The sequence below is a fragment of the Castor canadensis genome, chromosome 15 (assembly GCF_047511655.1).
Source record: "Castor canadensis chromosome 15, mCasCan1.hap1v2, whole genome shotgun sequence".
In the NCBI taxonomy this organism is placed as follows: Eukaryota; Metazoa; Chordata; class Mammalia; order Rodentia; family Castoridae; genus Castor; species Castor canadensis.
The window spans coordinates 80,606,194-80,626,314 of NC_133400.1; the positions used below are offsets into that span (position 1 = coordinate 80,606,194).

General features: G+C 36.3%; 1 protein-coding gene across 2 annotated transcripts in view; it reads left to right on the forward strand.

The window, feature by feature from the left end:
- Window positions 1–20,121, forward strand: part of Itga8 (integrin subunit alpha 8) — a 179,615-nt gene that overhangs the window by 27,522 nt on the left and 131,972 nt on the right. For both annotated transcript variants that reach the window (XM_020171319.2, XM_074056601.1), the window contains exons 4-10: window positions 801–924; window positions 5,137–5,198; window positions 6,165–6,210; window positions 9,290–9,415; window positions 10,320–10,364; window positions 14,547–14,590; window positions 17,175–17,231. In XM_020171319.2, coding sequence (XP_020026908.2) covers window positions 801–924; window positions 5,137–5,198; window positions 6,165–6,210; window positions 9,290–9,415; window positions 10,320–10,364; window positions 14,547–14,590; window positions 17,175–17,231 — 504 coding nt within the window. The remainder of the gene's footprint in view (window positions 1–800; window positions 925–5,136; window positions 5,199–6,164; window positions 6,211–9,289; window positions 9,416–10,319; window positions 10,365–14,546; window positions 14,591–17,174; window positions 17,232–20,121) is intronic.

Consider the following 20,121-nt stretch of genomic DNA (forward strand, 5'->3'; position numbering starts at 1 on the left):
CTACTCATTTCCCTCTGGAAGGTTGTCTGAGGTCTTTAGTGTGTCAGAATAAACTTCCCCATAGCAAAGAGAGTAAAAGTATTGAGTTGCCTCACATCTAGTCTCAATGCTTCAGAAATGCTTATGAGTCAGTAACGTGCTCTTGGAATGACTTCCTGATCATCTCATAAAATTGCTAAAACCAGCATAAAATGCTCTTTTGCCTTCGGTTTTGCTATGAACAAATACCATAAAGTGAAAATGAGTTTTTCCCCTTACCACAAAGTCATTTAAAAATTCATAAGATACTTCAGTGATAAACTAGAGGAATCCACAAAATGGAAGTTTATAAACTTTTCTGCATCCTTTGATTTGAAAGTACTTTTTAGAACAATTAGATAAATAAAGGAACAATTCGCAAATAAAGGAACTAATTCTCATTTTAAGACATCACTCTGATTCACTCACTATTTATTTGCTTTTATGCAGGTCTAATAGATTTTTTTAAGGGGGGGAGAGAGAAAATATGGGTTCTTTGCTTGTAGGAAGTAATTTTCTTTTGCCAGGTTACTTTTATTGCACTTCAGATATTATCAGGGGGTCACATTCTTTGAACATGTTTAAATTTTGTTAGTTTCACTATGTACTAATGTTAAAAATTGCTTTTAGAAGTTTGACTCTGACTACAGAGGCCAATTAATTCACCTAATAATGTAACATAGTTTGTGATAACTTTAAGTATACTAATCTATAATTCAAATCAAGCTATTATGTGAGAAACCTACATTGAAAATATATTTACTGTTTTTGATGTTTTATAGGCTTGTGCTCCTCTGTATCACTGGAGAACTCTAAAACCAACACCAGAAAAGGACCCAGTTGGCACTTGCTATGTAGCAATTCAAAATTTCAGTGCATATGCTGAGTATTCTCCTTGTAGGAACAGTAAGTTATTTTTATTCCTTGAGACCGGAATTTAGCTGAAGAGCTTTTCTACTGTAGACAGAAGCATGGATGAGCTTGAAACACCACTGATGAGTTATGAGGAAAAGAGCTGAGGGTATTGACAGCTTTACAGGATGTCTTGCTGTGATAGTAGGGCCAAGACTCAGAATTTTGCTGATCCTCTTCCATGTTTTCTAAATTCGGATTTTAGAGATTCTTCAGTGAAATTGATAGTCTTACACTGTCAGTTGTGGCTGAAATGTACAAAAAATTCATTAGTCTGTGTTCTAATGAATTTTGACTGTCCAATTCGCTTTTTCATGGCAGGAAAGGTGTTAGCTAGTGTGCATAGACCTGAGCACAACTGACTTGAGCATTTAGTCTGGCTGTGTTCTCAATGACAGCTGCTTTGTTTGGTGGCAGTCGCCTTGGGTTGTTCATGATATACCTTTCTGCTTACCATGGAGAGTCACCCCTTATTCTCCCAAAATGATTCTGTACACTTGGGGTGCAAGTGTACAGTTCAAGTGCTCTTCCAGCAAAGCACCCTGTAAAGTAAGCCTATGAGTGCCATCCTTGGGGAATTGCTATTTAATTGCTTCATGTTTGTGGAATCCCCAAGGACTTTGGAATAATGATTGATCAATTGGCTGATTGCTTTTTTGTTCAGAGCTCTTTTATGAACTTCTCCAAGTGCCAAGTACATCAATGGGATTTGTGGATAAACAACCAATGAATTTCCGTTCTTATTCTCAACAATTCACAAAAACACATGGTGGTAGTAGGAGAAATATCACTAGAAAGAACATTCTAGTGATATTGATTTCAGGATATTGATTTTTAAAAAACTCAACCTGCAATTAGTTTGATCCTTAAAAATACAAGTTCCCCCATTCTACATAAATAATTTTAAATTCAAGATTAATTTAGGGAAGATAATGAGCAAATATCAGAAATAAATAATGAAGACAAAAAAATGGAACAGGGACATTTGAAGGTTAACAAAGAAGCTGCTGAAATTTAAAGCTCCAAAGAATTGAGAATGGAACTTTTCACCTCTGGTGGGTTTTGATGGAGATTTTGGCAAAGAGAAGCTCATGAGTTTCTCAGTGTCAGCCAAATGAACAGTCTGTAAAATAAGGACTTTATTTTAAATACCTTTAAAATGAAGATTCTTTATAGGTAATTACACTCAGTTACCTATTCTTTAAATACTTGTTTATTGTACTGGCAATAATTATTCTACATTTAGGGAACACAACAAAGAACAAGAGAAAACAGGGCCTCCTGTTTCCCATGAACTAACATTTTGGTGAGCGAGACAGGCAAAACCTTAAGTAAGTTCATAATATAATATCAGGTAGTGACAATACTGCTAAGAAAAATATAGCAATGCAAGCGAGGAATGTGCGATCTGAGCCTGTGGGGACAGGAAGAAGGGAGCTCTTTGTTCAGGTGATAGGAAGAGATTCTTTTAGCAAATGACAGTTGGAGTGGGGAGGGGAGGGGAGAGCCCTTGGACACAGACATCAATTAAAGAGAGGCATAGCTTGGATCACAATCCATCCAAAGTTCTTGGCTCTTGGGTTTGGGAAGAGGTCACTATTCTGATGCTAAAGACAAATTGAACTTGCTTCATCCATGTTTATATGTGCACATATCACACTTTTCATGATGGACAGGAGTGCTAATGATGCTTACCCCAAACAGCAAACTAGTGCAACTAAAATGACAAGCCTATCCTTCATATGACTTTCGCCTTAATGACATATTGTGTTCCTCCAAATAACATTGTGGATGATCATTTGTAAAGCTTGTTACTGCTTCTTGTTCTGCCCTTTTGCCTGACTGTCTGTGTGATGTGAGAGCTCAGACTGAAATAATTAAATATAGACAAGTTTGAACCATCTTCCATAATGTGCATGATGGGTTCCTGGGGCACATTGTGATGCTAACTTATTTGCTATTTATTTTCCTAAGTAGAAATATAGCCCAGCAAAGGCAAAATAGAGCTCAGGTTGAGTTGCGGTATAGTAAACAAATTGCCAAGGATTGCTTTGGTTCTAGCATATATCTGCAGTTTCCACACACTCATGGGTTCCCTGTTCTTACTTGTACTTCTTCCTCTTCAAATCATCCAAAGAGCAGACTTCCTGTCATGGCTAAAAAGTTCACAGTTCAGTAAAACAAAGCTAGCTTGTTCATGAGCATATGGTCGCTATCACAGAACAGGAATATCAAATGATATTATTTTCAAAAGAGAACTTAAAAAAGCACTTTATGTTAATTCTATAGCACAAACCCACTCCATGGATACTGTGATCAGTGTGGGAGGTAACTTGCTCATTCGTATTAATGACATGTCTTTGACTCTGATGCTCATTCAGAATTCAGGTGAGGACATTTCGCACACACCTTCAATTTTTACTCTGGAAATCAACAAATATTAGTGAATGAACAGCCTACAACCCTGGGTTCCTGAGTTCACTCTGGGGCATAGTTATAAAGTTCAGAGATGCTCTGAAGTTCTAAGAAGAAAGATTTCTTTAGCTCCCATAATTTACAATTCAATGAGAAAAAAGAAATGGCTTTGTAGAGGAAATAACCTCACAGTCTACTATAATTGCCACTCAAAAGAAACATTTGAAGTTGGTTATTTTCTCAATGAATTTTTTAGTATTCTCTCTTAAATTTTGCAGTTTCCTGTCTTAAAATGAAGCAACTTCAAAGAATGGTCATGTTTCTTCCCTTTTAAATAATTTAAAATATTAAAAATATAAAAACACTGATTTAAAAAGATTGGTGTGCTTAAAATGCATTTATTAAATATACTCAATGTAATACAGATAGGTTTGCATAGTAATATGTATTCTCATATATTTCTGGTTGCATATAAATATTTACATTCATGAACTTCTAGACGACTAGGATCCTGACATTTGAAGCTACACAGATGAGATTTCAGGGAATTTTATAAAATTCATAACCATAAACCACAATATATAGTTGTGAAAAAACGATGAAATTTTGTTAAAATACACTATATGAAGTAGAAAGGTATTTTTAAAAATGAAGGGAACATCTGGAAAGAATTGATGACAATGTTAAAATTAGGTAAGTACTGACCAAAGGAAAGGAAAAAAAATGCAAGAGAGACCTGGAAGGACCAGATCCATTTCAAAAAGCTTCTAGAACAGGCTCCACTCAGCCTATAAACATTTCCTGTGATGGTGTTCATTTTCTTTCCTCCCCTCTCATTTTAATTTTCATTTGTCATATTCTTGATAAGAAATAAGTAATTATTACCATGTTCTTGTCTAATATATAACAATTGACATTCCCCCTACTTAACTACATTTTAGCTATAATTTAGGCCCTTAGAAATGAAAGGAGCTCTTTCAAATATGTTGTAAGTAGTAAATTCCTGATCCTATAGCCCTAAAGATTTTGGTAACATAACCTTAGAATGTATATGTATAGTTTCTAAAAATATATGTGAGATTCTGTTGGACGTTCAGTGAGTGAATTACATTGGATAGAATAAAAATAAGCCATCTATTTTGTGAATAATTATGTCCCTTTTGTGAACATTATGTTCCTGCGAAAGTCATTACAATCACAAATGTAATTTCCTAATTTACCTAACTTACCTAATGAGACAACTTATGACTAAGTTGCTATTAAAGAGCATAAAAATAGAAATCTTTGTCGGTGCCTCCAGTGCATCCAGCATGCACATAGATGACATGTCTCAAGCCATCACCTGGTAGGAATGATCGATGTATTAGAAGGGATGGACAAAAAGAGACATTACTGCCACCTGTCTAATTTGGAACACAGTTGAAACTTGGAGATTTTATTTCTTCTAATGAATATGAGTTGTAAAGATCAAAATAAACTTTTGTTCTCTGATAAAAGCCCTAAATGTAGAATAGTTAGTGCTTGATGTGTTCAATAATTCCAATATAATAACCCAAAAGAACATTAATCCTGTTGATCATTGGGTAGAATCACAATGATATTTGGGATAAGAAAACACATAGAAATGTATTTCATAAATTACTTAGAGTGAATTTTTCAAATATAAAACACATATTTATCATTTTAAACTTAGGAAGTCTGCACAGAAAATAACAGAATATCTTGAATTGGTTGTTAAAATATATAGCTTAGAAATGATATTATAACATTGATATGTTCTGACCATTCCAGGCAATGCCGATCCTGAAGGCCAGGGTTACTGCCAAGCAGGATTTAGTCTGGATTTTTACAAGGTGAATTCTTTTGGTTTTGCATCTTCTAGTATTTAATATGTTTTTTTCTTGTTGCTGTTATTTTTACTCTGTCTTGCATTCCCACTCCATATGCCCCTCCCCAAACTACAGCAATAACCAAAGAAACTTTAGGTACATCATACCTGGCAACTTCTCTCAATTTTTTTTCTGATTGCTGTTTATTTCAATTACATAACCTATGCACATAACAACTTATTAAATATTACAGAAAGATGTACAATGAAAAGAAGAACTTTCTTATGTCTTATCTATAATTGGCTGGTCTGATTTAGTATTTATATAAAATTCATATACTTTTTTAAAACTTTAAAAACAGAGATGTCTATACAAATAAGAAGGACAAAGATTCTATGGTTTTGAAAATATTGTAAGAAATTTCAGTTTTGTGTTAATTTTTTTCCACTGAAATTTACAGATAAGGTACAGAAAATGGGACAGTAGGTAGATTAGAAACTGTTTATATTTGCTGGTCTGAGTTTTTGCTTTCTCTCCTGAGAAAAGAATGGGCTTACAGATGTATGGGGGAGGGGCAACAGGTATTATTATGGTCTTGAAAAAATTGGAATGAATTTTTTTATCACCAAGGCTTTTTACAAAGACCATGCCTGCTAAATTGATAGCATTAAACATGTAAATATTTTGCTTACTAGAGGCAATGCCAAAAAAACTGAATTTATGTATTCCTAAGGAAGGAATTTCAACTTGCCTGACTGAGTCAAATTAAAATTATTTAATGTGACAAACACTAAATAATTAAAAGCAAAAAGGGGAAGAAAATGGCCTGCAGGACTCTTTTAGGACCTCTTGATATAAGGACCTCTTTGAAAAAAATTTTTATGAGTAAAAAATTGTGTAGAGTAGTGGTTATTAGCAATAATTAATCACCCTTTTAAAATTTTTAGTGTTTCTTTTATAATTGTTCCTGTGTCTGCTTCTGTTTTATAGAATGGAGACCTTATAGTAGGAGGACCTGGGAGTTTTTACTGGCAAGGTAGGTTCTGTTAGGAGAGAAAAAAATCACATATGTTGTTACTAAGGAGATAAAGCGAAGTCATCAAATGTTGACTTTTTATTTCATTAACATTATACTTACATTTATGGTTTCATCAATAAAGCACCATTTCAACTTATACTTCTCTATATAAATGATATCTTAAAATATTCCTGCAACTTATTCATTTCTCCACCAAGAATTTATTGAGGCTATGTCAGACTGGGGACATAACAAGTGAAAACAGCCAGGGTTTATCTTCACTGAGGTTAATATCGAAAGATATGAGAATCAATTGAATAGTCACATAAGTACCTAAGAATCTCTATCCATTATACACACCATGAAGGAACAGTAGTTATGATGGGGTCTTGAGAATACAGATGGTTTCTCCAGGGTGACTGCATATAGAAGAGCTTTGCACTCTGACCATTGGCTGACAAGGAGTTGGAATACAACTTGTGCTCTACCGAAGAAGCCATGAACCCAGGCACAAGACAGCATGCACCCAAAGGGGATAGCTCCTTCTAATTCTTACAAAGATGCTGCAGAGTCCCAAAGATCAACTTATTTAGAAGCAAGAAACCCTGAAATGAGTTCTGGACCTTGAGTAGAAGTGACCTAGGTGAAGAGAGGAGGGACTATGTGCAAATGTTGTGCATGAAACAATGCAGTGCAGGAAAGAATGGAAGAAAGTCATGGCGATTAAAGTTAACAAAGCAAGGGAACTGCTGCCAGAGTGGTATGGCTACAAGCAGAACTTGCAGACCATGCTTTGTCTTTATCCTACAAACAATGAGAAACCACTGGTAGAATTAAAGAGTTTAAATGGATGGCTTAACTAGAGTAGGATGGTCTATTTGTCCTCAGAAGAATGGGAAACCACTGGAGAGTTTGAAGCCTGGGAAATTATGATTAAATTCATGTTGTGAAATGAGCACTTTGACTACAACATGGGAAATGGATTGTTGGCCAAAGTGAAACATCAGCAAAACTCTTATAAGGTTGTTATAAGGTTATAAAGTACTCTTAAGTTTTTTAAATGAATTTGCTGTAAGTTTTAGGTAAAGACATTTGTTTCTCAGAGCGGTGATGGAAAAAGAGGAGAAATTTGCAAACCTAAATGATAGGTTGGATAAAGGGTGGTGAGGGAAGGGAGGATGTCAAGGACATCCTCCTGACTTCCCCAGCTGAATGTTTGTAGTTGGGTACCACTAACTGAGATAGAGAGCATGGTCAGAATGGGTTGAAGAGGGTGATGAGTTTGCTCTTGGTCACATTGAGTATGGAAACTGGAACATTGGGATGTCCAAGAGTTTTCACATATAATTTAGCAACATAATCTTAAGTTCCAGGAAGATATCTAGGGTAAAATAGAAACTTGCACAACTGGCATATTGACAATAACTGAAGACATGGGTGCAAATGGGTGCCCCCAGAGGGAACACAGTACAAATTTAGACTGAATCTTAACTGTAAAGCTTAGAGTAAAAATGGAGAATAATGTGAGTCAGATGAATAGGTAAGGGAGGGTTTTTTTCTGACCATATTTAACAGGCAATGGTAATGATCCAGGAAGATGTATTTATGATAAAATTTCATATTAAATTGCTATTAAACTTAATGAACATATAATTATAAATATCAAATAAATGACATTGTGACATTTAAAAATGATTTCACAAACAGAAACAATGTCATGCAACATATGGATATGAAATAAAAATTACATTTATGTTTAAAATGATTTTCTTCTAATCTTGGTTAATTTCACATAATTCTTTTCTTCAAGCGGGAAAAATATCTGGTACAAATGATCTACTAAAAATAAGCCATGGCAAGTCATGTAGAAGCATATGTCTGAGATACAAAGTTTTAAATTTTATACAGACTTACTATCATATCATTTATAGACCCAGCAAAAGGAAACAAGCAAAGGCATCGTATGAAGGAGAGGGATAGGAGTATTGAGTTATAGCACAGAGAAAATTAACAAATTCTATGACATTCTTCATAAATTCATATATAAGTACCATTGTCTTAATATCAGAACAGTCATTTCAGTCCAGTCACTGGGAAATATTTATGGCCTGATTCAACAGTTTTATTCTTGTGAGTTCCCAAAGAATAAATTGGCTTTAAGGTTGATGTTAAACATTAGTTTTGAAAGTACTTCTTTAGTTCTCTACAAAGGAGCATTGGGTTTTATTTTTGCCTTGGATGTCCATAATAAATATGAGAATGCATAGAAATGTCACTGGGAAAATTGCTGACTGTCTTTCACATACTTGTCTATGACTATATAAGTCATATTTTTAGACTTATGAGAGTGAATTTATTTGGGAAAATTAGCCAAAATTCTCATCATACCAATATTTATGTCTATAGATTCTTTTTTCTCTGACTTCTTCCTACTATCATAATTTTATGCTTTCTCTAGCATAAAATGTAAATGGCTCAGATATTATTATCTCCATCCTTTAACTTAACTTCTATATCTATACTGAATTGAGTATAAGTGATTTAGATTTAATACCACACCTATGCTTTGCAAGAATAAAAAAAAATTATTAGAATTCCAAAAAAGACTTTGACTGTAATGCCAAAATTCTACTAGCAAAACAATGTGACTTCACAGAGTGCATGCAAGCTTTGGGCCTCATTTTCCCCATATATAAGAAGCTATAATTGGAAGATGATCTCAAAATTTCCTTCCAGCCAGAACATTCTAGAATAAAAATTCTGTTATGTAAATTTCACCTGCAATTAGCTCCACTCTGACCATTTTGTCATTTGAAGGTAGAGGGAGAATGTGTGCTGAAAGCAGCAGGAAAACAGATAAAATATTCTAATTCATCTCTGGTCTTCCATCAGTATGGAAAGTTTGACCCAGCTGTAATCAACTTCTGTCTTGCAGTTCTAATGGTAGACAAGCAGGAAAATTAATTATCAAAAAATGCAAGCAATTTCATGATGACATTCAAGAGAGTATGTGTGGTTCCATATTTGTCGAGTGGGGCAGGATGGGGGGCTGCCTCTTGCATTCATTCAGTTAATGTACTAATTTGTTTAAACACAGGTCAGGTGATCACCACCAGTATTGCAGACATCATTGCAAATTATTCATTCAAAGATATTCTAAGGAAACTGGCTGGAGAAAAGCAGACAGAAGTGGCTCCAGCTTCCTACGATGATAGCTACCTTGGTGAGACCTACTGCACAAGATATTTATGGTTTCTTAAAAGACAAACAGATTAAGTGAACATGCAAATTTTATTTCTGATTTATCTGATGTTATTTAGCATCTTATGAAAGTTTCCATATTACTCTTAGGCTTTCTTTTCTTTTTACATAAAAGTATTATTTCAGCCACTCTATATAACCTACATAATTTGAGCATCTGTTTTCTTGTTTTTGAGCAACTCTTTTGTAGGATCCATAATAGGTTCTTGCACATAAAATATTTATCAGGGATACTACCAATACTATGGGGATGACATGATAATAACCCTGTCTACTCTTTAGAGCAGCAACAAGAGACTTTTCAAGTACTGTAATATTCTCAAGTTTTATTATGTGCAAACTATACACTGTCATTTCATCACTGCTGTTTCCTACCCTTGGTATCCTAAGCATTTTGATGTTTAATAAATTTGAAAATAAGAAAGTAGTAGCTATATTTTGTCAGTATAGAACTAAGTGAAATTTGTAGAAAACCATTATTAAAGGAATGAGGAAATAGGCCATGTTGATGATCAGAAATAGCAAAATCTAAGTACAATGGTTGTCCTCCAGATATCCCGATGCCTGATGCCTATTCATGATGAATCAATAGCTCTTAAAATGCAACAGCTCCCATTTACACTTAAAGGAATTCATGCTCTGAAAATTGACCTCAGAGTCTGATTGTTTTTTGACATATTTCTACTTAAGATCAGTAGTAGCAGGGCTTTTAGGATTTAGTATGCAAATAGCAAATATTCACACTGGCATGACTAATTGTTCCCCTTATAGAAGAAGAGTACCATGGTAGCTCTTTCATCTTTTCTAGGTATAACTCATCCTTACGACATCAAGTGTGATTAGTTTCTATCTTTTCTTTAAAACAGGATATTCAGTTGCTGCTGGAGAATTCACTGGAGACTCTCAGCAAGGTGAGAGATGTTAGACTTAAGTCATTTTTAAAAGCATGGGGAAAAGGTAAAATGTTTGCTGTACAAAACATATATAAATGGAATCCAGAATGTTTATATTTTTAGAAAAAATATTTTGGTACATTTTTAAACATCAAAGAAATTCCTAAGAATCAAAGTATATCTTTATAAAATCTAGTTAAGCAATTAAAATATGAGCACTAGTCCTGTGTTATGAATGAAAAATATACAGATGATTAAATGACTTAGACAACAGCCACACTGTGACAGACCAAATGCAGTGTTTCATAAATATATAAGATTAACTCATTTCATCCTTACAAGTACTTTCAGATATAGAATTGAAAAGCTAGCACCTTTATAAAAAAAGTCAAATCTTATATTCCCTCACTTAATAATTTAGGAAAGGAAATTATAAAATGTGCCAAATGATTTTCTTTTTTAACCTGGCATAAGAGCTCTTGTTGAAAAGCTTTTCAAAACAGCACTCAGTTCTGACCCAAGAAAATTAGTAGTGATGTACAACAGTGCAGTCTAGGGAATGATGATAGAAAATAGCAGTGACTTTCCATTGGATCTCAGAAATATCTAGAAAGAGCTTTCATATTTGATGTGATTTAAGGCTATCTAAAATAAAAGAACATCACAATCAGTTCATTAGACGATTACAAATCCAAGGCTCTCCGTGTTCACTATTAATTAGGTAACAGGAGTGAGAACTCTATAAAAAAGCACTTGATGTCTACCATATAAGGGATTCTTAACAAGGAATTCTTGGACAGCTGGCTTGGTCCATGGGTAGACAACACTGTATTCGAACCCCTATTAATTACATGCAAGGTTATTATGTATTTAATTTTTCTGGTGAGGAGATCCATAACTTTTTTCCAGTTTCAAATGTATTCATGACTGAAAAAGGCTAAGAGTTTTCATTCTCATTTTAGAATCAGATTTGTTGGGCTAAGACCCAAGAAAGTGATCGGCCTTAACCAATCCCAGGAAAGTAACTGGATGTAGTAGAAAGAATGTTGACTTTGCTGCCAGTTCTTGGTTTCTGCTACACACCAACTATGAGCTCTACAGTGACTGAATCTTTCTAAGCCTCTGCTTCCCTGTGTATCAAAATGGGATATTGAGGCCTCCTTTAGGGGTTAAGAAAGGAAAATAATAAACCACAGGGCATATTGTTTAGTGAGTAGAAGACTTTTTGATAAGTTCTAGCCTCCTTTCTCCTCACTAGTGGGTTTGAGATCCAAATCATGCATTTCCAGGTCAATGACCTAAATTTTTCCTGAACATATTGTTGATATTAAGAAACTTCTTAATAACCATGAGTTATTGGAAAAGATCTAAGAAAAGTCTTCTATTTTCCCTTCCAACTGAAGATTTGTGCAGCTGAGCTATAGTTCTAATTTGCCTTAGACTCCAGGCAATTAAAGTGTCCTAGTCATTTATGAATGATTATGAACACATTTAATCAACATTACAACTAATATCTAGCTCTTCAGTGGTGTGATCATAGGAGGTTTCAGACTCCAAAGTTACTGACATGAGGACTGAATTTTTTTAAAACAAACTTGAATGTCCACAGGATATGAGAAAAAGTAGTGGTTGCCATATATCTCAAAAGGCATAATCCCTCTAAAGCTGTCCTGGTCAACAGGCCTGACCCTGAAATCAGTCAACTCTATTAGGTCTGATTGTGGTTTGTTCTCAGTGTCAGAAGAATTTAATTCACATCCCAAAAAAATGATTATGGAAATCTGGGCAGTGCAATACCAGTCCTGGAAGCTTTCCTGGCTAGGGAATCTATATAGATGATTTCTTTTTTTTTTTTTTCTGTATACTTCATCTTATTTCTTCAAGAACATGCTTCACTTTGCCTCCTGTTTCTGTAGATAAACTATCTGTATCCCATCCCAGCTAGCCCGCTGCTTTCTGCTATATCCTGTGTCTTCTTAGTCTCAGAGACAGGACTCCAGCAATTCTTACCTTTCTATTTTGCAGCATCAATTTTTCCCTCTCCTGCATCATTCCTACTAATATACAAGCCATACTGTTATTCCTCCCATCTTCAAAAAAAATCCTTTTATCCCACCTTCACCTCCAGCTACCATCTGTATTTTTCTGCTTTGAAAGAATGTCACTCTGCCTATGTTCTCTGGCTGGCAGATCTCAGCTCCCTTCTCTTAAGCTCCCCCAGGTTGGTCTGATCCCCTACCTGCTCTATTGCAGTGACTTATCAAGCCAGCCAGAGGCCTCCACACTGTTCATCTTCTGGGACTGTCAGGAGCACTGGACAGAACAGATTCCGTTCTCTTCATTTCTCCACTTGGATCCCCCTGACTCTGGCAGCTCTTTCATTCCCTCACCCACTGGAGTGTTTTAGGACTGAATCCATGGATTGATTCTTCAGTTCACTCCTGGTGATCTCATCCAATCTTGTTTACTCCTACAACTTAGACTCAGTTCCATGCTAATGGATCCAACTCTCTACTCAACATCTCTACTTGAGAAGCTATCCCAAATTCAACATGCTAGGAACTGCAGGCTTGGCCTTCCCATCAGAACATGCACTGTCCTTCAATGTCCTTCAATTCCCCACTTGCCACCTGATGGCATTGCCAAACCAGAAAGCTTAGAAGAAAGCGTTGGTATGTGCTATTTCTTCAGTGCCCCACATCCAATTCATAAGTGAATCCTGCTCACTAAATCCTCAAAATATAACCAGAATCGGGCTATTTCTTACATCCTCCACAGTTCTACTCCTACGCAAGCTTCCATAATCTATCACCTGTATAATGGCAATAGCTTCTGAACTGACCTCCCCGCTATTACCCTTGCCTTCCTACCACCTACCCTGTCTCTTATTCCTTTAACTCTTATTTCCTTTATTCAAGAAATTCTGGTCTCCTTGCTATTCCTTGAATAACTCTAAGCATACTCCTACCTTAGGGCCTTGCACTTGAATTTCCCTGTAACTACAACAGATTTCTCCTAAATAGACTCACTTTCTCCCTTTTTTTCAATCTTTGCTCCAATGTTACCTTCTCACTAAGGCCTTCCCTGACTATTCTAATAAATTGAACTCTTTCCCAATGCCAATTTTGGTACTCCTGATACCAGTTTATTTGCATCTTTTAATGAGAGAATAAGCCCCATGAGAAAAGGACTTTCGTCTGCTTTGCTCAGTGCTGTATCCAGTGGTCATCAATAATGTTTGTTGACTAAATGAGTGAATTTGCTACTGAAATTGCTCAACATCTCATCTTAAGCGAATCTTCCTGGTTAATAATGCCAACCCCAAAAGCACCCAACTCTCCTGAAGCACAGCACAGTAGATATATTAAATGCTTGAATTTGTGCTATGCCTTTAGGGGCAATATTAGAGGGCAGGTAATTCCAATAGAATAAGAACCTCTTCTATGCCCTGTTTCTTAAAATTACAATAAATTTTAAATCCTAATAAATCAAAAGATAGTTGAGATTTATAGAAATGGGAGCTGGAGAGATTTTTGATAATTAGTTATCCCAACTCTCAACTATTATCCCAACTATTGCAAATGATTGGGGAAAATTATGTCTAGTCATTTATGCCAGGTATATGATAGACCTGAGGTGACATGTGAGGCATTGTTTTATTAATCTAAAGCCAGGTCACTGTCCATTGGGCAGTGTTTCCTTTCTCCTAGAGTTTTCTTCTACACTATTGATGCTTTCTTCCTAGGATACCCTTGGTTTCCAGGTTGCCCCAATGTTACTGCCAATAGTCTTAGGAAGCCAGCTCTTATCAAAATTGTTTTAGCATTTTCCTGTGACAAGAGTTGAACTTTTATGCCAGTACAAAAGATGCTCCCAAGGTAAAAGCTCGCAATCAGAGTGAGCAGCTTGAAATATAAATCACATGCAGACCTGAGAAGCTAGGCTGATATTCTAGAGGCAGAAATGCATTCAGGCTGGTAAGCAAACTGGAAAGTCTCAAAGCAGGACTTTTGTTCTTCTGTTTTCTATTGTCTATAAACAAACAAAAGCCATTGAAAAAGTAAATGCAAAACCTAGACTTCTAACTTCTAACCCTCTACACAATGGTTACTCATTTAAAAGGCACAATCTTTACCATTTTCTATGTACATTGCTTTAAATATATGCAATTCCTTTCTGAATGACTATTTTTATCCCCAGAATTGGTTGCTGGAGTTCCAAGAGGAGCACAGAATTTTGGATATGTGAGTATTGGAAAGACACTCCAGAGTATTTTATTTATACAAAGTAATGTACAACCTTTTTACTCTTTTTAACATTCCTGTAATAATGAGTTCCTCCTACTGATGCATTCTGTTTGCTTACAAAGCAGAAAGGAAAACAAGTGAGGCTAGGTTTGTCTAGATCCATATGCCTGGGGTTTTGTGGAGCTATCGTCTCACAGCAGGGAGCCAGTCCTATCTATATGCAAATCTAGGATTATTGTAGAGGCTGCCATTATTATCACCAACACCTTAAAATGCCTTATATAGTAGAAATAATAAATTCAATTGGTAGTTTAGTAGTATATGAGTTTGCTAAGGTGACCATAATAAATTATTGCAAAGTAAATAAATTAAAATTACATACATTTATTCTCCCACAATGCTAGAGACCAGAAGTTTGAAGTCAAGGTCAAGGGTAGAGTCAAGCTCCCTCCAGATAGACTAGAGGAGGGTTCTCCTTGCCCCTTTCAGCTTCTGGTGGCTCCTGGTGTTTCTAGGCTTCTTTTTTTTTTTTTTTTTTTTTTTGATGAGACTGGAGTTTCCCTCTTGCAAAGTAGGTGCTCTACCACTTGCACCACACTCCCAGTCCATTTTGGTCTGGTTATTTTGGAGATGGGGTCTCACCAGTGCCTGGCTGTTCCTTGGTTTTTGTCAACATCATTCCAACCTCTGCCTCCATCTTCATTTTATCCCTCTATCTCTATGTGCATCCTCTCCCCCTTTTTATTAGGATATGAGCTATTGGCCAACCTAAGATGATCTCAAGTCAGGATCCTTAGCTAATTTCATCAACAAAGACCCTATTTTCCAATGGATTGTGTTATGAGATTCTTGGTAGATATTAATTTGAGAGCTTGTTTGGAGTTTTCAACAGAGGAACGCAGCTACTTTTATACCCTTGACTAAAGAACAGTCCTCCTCTATGTGGGATGGTCTTCCTCTTCTACTTAGCATGCAGCTTCAGGAGGGATGCACACGGAGTGGTGAGGGAGGAAGGGAACATCCACCTAACCGGTCAGATCAGCTGAATCAACCCTAGTGATCAATGCGGTGACAGATGTTATAGCCAGATTTCCCTTACATCCAATTTGAGATGGATACTAATCAAGTTCTTTATAACTGGTTACCATGAAATTAGCAAATATATAAAAGAAAAGACATTATAAAAGAAATACATATATTAAATAATGTTTATCTTTTAAAATAGCTTTAAAACATAATGTTTATAGATTTGGCTGAATAGAATTAAAAGGAACTTTTTTTTTTTCATTTTTCTTTTATTATTCATATGTGCATACAAGGCTTGGTTTATTTCTCCCCCCTGCCCCCACCCCCTCCCTTACCACCCACTCCACCCCCTCCCGCTCCCCCCCTCAATACCCAGCAGAAACTATTTTGCCCTTATCTCTAATTTTGTTGTAGAGAGAGTATAAGCAATAATAGGAAGGAACAAGGGGTTTTGCTGGTTGAGATAAAGATAGCTATACAGGGCATTGACTCACATTGATTTCCTGTGCGTGGGTGTTACCTTCTAGGTTAATTCTTTTTGATCTAACCTTTTCTCTAGTACCTGGTCCCCTTTTCCTATTGGCCTCAGTTGCTTTAAGGTATCTGCTTTAGTTTCTCTGCATTAAGGGCAACAAATGCTAGCTAGTTTTTTAGGTGTCTTACCTATCCTCACCCCTCCCTTGTGTGCTCTCGCTTTTATCATGTGCTCATAGTCCAATCCCATTGTTGTGTTTGCCCTTGATCTAATGTCCACATATGAGGGAGAACATACGATTTTTGGTTTTTTGAGCCAGGCTAACCTCACTCAGAATGATGTTCTCCAATTCCATCCATTTACCAGCGAATGATAACATTTCGTTCTTCTTCATGGCTGCATAAAATTCCATTGTGTATAGATACCACATTTTCTTAATCCATTCGTCAGTGGTGGGGCATCTTGGCTGTTTCCATAACTTGGCTATTGTGAATAGTGCCGCAATAAACATGGATGTGCAGGTGCCTCTGTAGTAACAGTCTTTTGGGTATATCCCCAAGAGTGGTATTGCTGGATCAAATGGTAGATCGATGTCCAGCTTTTTAAGTAGCCTCCAAATTTTTTTCCAGAGTGGTTGTACTAGTCTACATTCCCACCAACAGTGTAAGAGGGTTCAAAAGGAACATTTTTGCTGGTTAGTATTTTAAATTTTTTTTTTTGCAAAGAGCCATAATTATCAGTTCTCATAAAAGTATAAAAACAGAAATAGCATTAGCCCAAAATCCTGATTAAGAAAATTAATTGACCATCAGGTTAATTGCTCTCAATGTTATTAAATTCAACTATTATTTCACCGCTTCAGATTAGTAACATTCAGTTTATTGGAAAATATTCTAGACTCAACTGCAAACAAAGTGTTTAATTGGTAGTTTTAGATTGTTTTTATGGACTTGCACTTTTGTTTTATATATAGCTAACCAGTTATTACTCTTCACAACACTGTTGAATGATTTAATTTACAACTTATAAAACCTCCATCCTTTGTCTAACATTGTGCTTATCTAATTTCTATGATTTCAGGTCTCAATCATTAATTCTTCAGATATGACTTTTATTCAGAATTTCACTGGTGAACAGGTAAAGACATTTTAATATAAAGTAATTAATGTCATTCTGCACTAATTGTATACATTAATGCTCATATCCTTTACCCATTCACTTAGGAAATATTTAATGAGCACCAGCTCTGTGCTGGAAACTGTTCTACACACTTTGGATACAACAGAGCATCAGACAGAAATCCCAGCTCTCATGCAACTGGGATTAGGGTGGGGGTGGGGCAGGATGGGGCAATTAATTCACAATCAGATAATTGCCTGTGACAATTTCACATAGTGATCAGTGATACAAAGAAAATAAAACAGAATTACATAACATAGTGGGGTGGCGAGGGGGTTCTTAGATGGGATGGTGAATGGGCTCTGAAGTGGTGACACTAATACAAAACCAATAGCAGCTCATACAAAAGCTTTCAAACAGGAACCAGCTGGACATTTCCAGGGAGCACAAGAAAGGCTGTCATGGCCACAAGCAAGGAAGGAAAACATAGCTACAAAGGTTAAAGGGAGAACAGGAGCTTCTCCTATGGCCTTAGTCAGTAACTCCCTAATTTCAAGTTATTTTTTGATATAATCACATTCAAAATTCAGTGCACACTTTGTAGCTGACATTAGCAGCCTGCTTTGTGTTTCTGTCCTTCAAGGTGACAGAAAGGTGGTCACTCTAGGAAACCTCTTAGTGGAGATGGCAGAGAGAAAATTCCACATTCTACTCAGAAAAATCTCTCGGCCACTACATGAGGAATTCAAAATTAGGAGTTAATTGAGGTCATGGGTAGAATGACTCAGGGTCTTAATGAAGTGACTAAGTAATTACAATGATAAGTGACAGCCCCTGGTAGGGCCAGCAGTGCATGATAAGAAGTAGCTGGGATGACAGAGCGCCTCTGTGATATCAGCTAGCTACAAGTCCTTAATAATATGGAGCACAAATGCTCCTGCTGACAGTGCACAGTGTGTGTGTGTGTGTGTGTATTGAAAGCAATGACTCAAATACCTCACTAAGAACCTAGAAGTAGAAATTCTTGGAAAGAGACCAAAAGTGTGCAGGTAGGGTTTCCTGTCTTCTCCTTGTGTATTGTCAGGGCTCTATGAAAGAAAGGATCCCAGAATAGCAGGCTAGGATAAAAGTTGGATCCAGAATTCTCATAAACTCTCTCATTGCTTGCTACTGAGAAGGATTACATAGCAAGGGAGGATATGTTCCTCAAAAGCAAAATGCTACCAACTGCTGGGATGGGAGAACCATCTTGTTCTGATGCAGGTGCTGTACCTCTTGGTACCTCCTTCCTTCTAGAGTGCCCCAGGCTCCATCCTATTGGCCTAAGTAGATGGGTTCGACTACTGCTGCTCTTCCTCACTGTGACTGAAACCCTCCCCAAGCCTGCATTATATGGTGTCTTGACACATTACTGGCCCTGGTCTCCTCCACCCACAGACTAGATATTCTTCCTTAGCCACTGTCCTTAGCTAAAGTCCTATTGTGAATGGGTCAATTGCCTGAAAAGAGGATGCTACCGACCCCCTTGCCAAATATTGTCAGAGGCTTGTGTTTTCCTGGGTATTATAGCCCAGTGAAATTTGCCACATTTCTTTCAGCACTGAATGTGGGCCTGCCATCAAAGGGAGTCACGCCAAGAAAATTAATCAGCAGGCTTTTTTAATGAGCAGAAAATGCTTTTGACAACTTGCTGCCAAAATTTGGGGATTCAGTATATCTTATTACTGTGAAATTGCCACAAAACTTTCCATCTCTCATGATACTTTCATGGAAGGTGTGGAGAAATGAGGGTGGGATGATGGGAAGGTGGATGAGTTTGTAAATTTTGAACACCTCTTCCTAAGAGGACTGGATCAGTGCAAAGTGTATGCAGGTATGGTAACATCACACTGAACCCCATTAATATGTACAATTAATATGTGTTGATGAGAACAAAAAATCAAAGAAAGAAAAGAAAATGTAACAATATTTCTTTGCCCTGGTTTCTCTCTCTCTCTCTTTTTTTTTTTTTTTTTTTTGCATTTTTATCATTAGAAGCATTTTAAACATTGCTAAATTTGGTCTTTGAATCACTTCTTGTCCTCAATACCACCTACTTTTCTCATCTTGAACCTTAAGCTTAATGTATAAATGATGAAATTTCTCTGAGCAAAGGCCGCAGAGCACTATCTAGGGATAAGAATTCCACCATATGTGTCTGGAATAGAGAGAAGAGAAAAGCCCTTGTTGATTGCATGACAATGAGAACTCTTCATTCCTGCAAAGAGTATTTGGTGTTGGGCACTTACTTTGGTTCACATGTTGTTTAGTCATTGCAGAGAGAAGAGAGAAAAAATAGGCTAAAGTCTCTGCTTTCCTTGGAGCACCCTTTCTAGAGGACTGAATGTTGATTAAATTACTAAATGACAAGAGACCAAGTTAGCTAAAGTGGCAAATGGCAAATCATGGCAACAATCTTTACAAGCTGAACTGACAAGACAAATCTGAAAAGACTAAAAAACCTGAAAATAAAGATTAAAAATAAAAATGTCAGAGAAAAAATGTAAAGAGAGTGTGTTATACTGCTTTATACTCATGAGAATGATTCAAGAGCTTTTCTTAACTATGAGTTCAATGTAAATTGATATGTAGATGTACATTAACCCACAGTTAAAATTGTTTTTGTGCTTCAATAATACAGAGCCCAAAGTAGAAAGTATAAATCCTACTTGACTCCTGCCACTGTAGTCATAAGTAGCATCTATTCTTTAGCTCCACCATTTGGTACCTCTAAGAAAGAGGAGATGGCTGGTGAACCACCTGAAAATATTTTCATAGGAGTCGTCACATGGAGGTACAATTAGTTTTATGCTGTGGAATTCAAGATGGCAGAACTAGGTGGAATTAAGGATTAGAAGTTTTAGAAGGA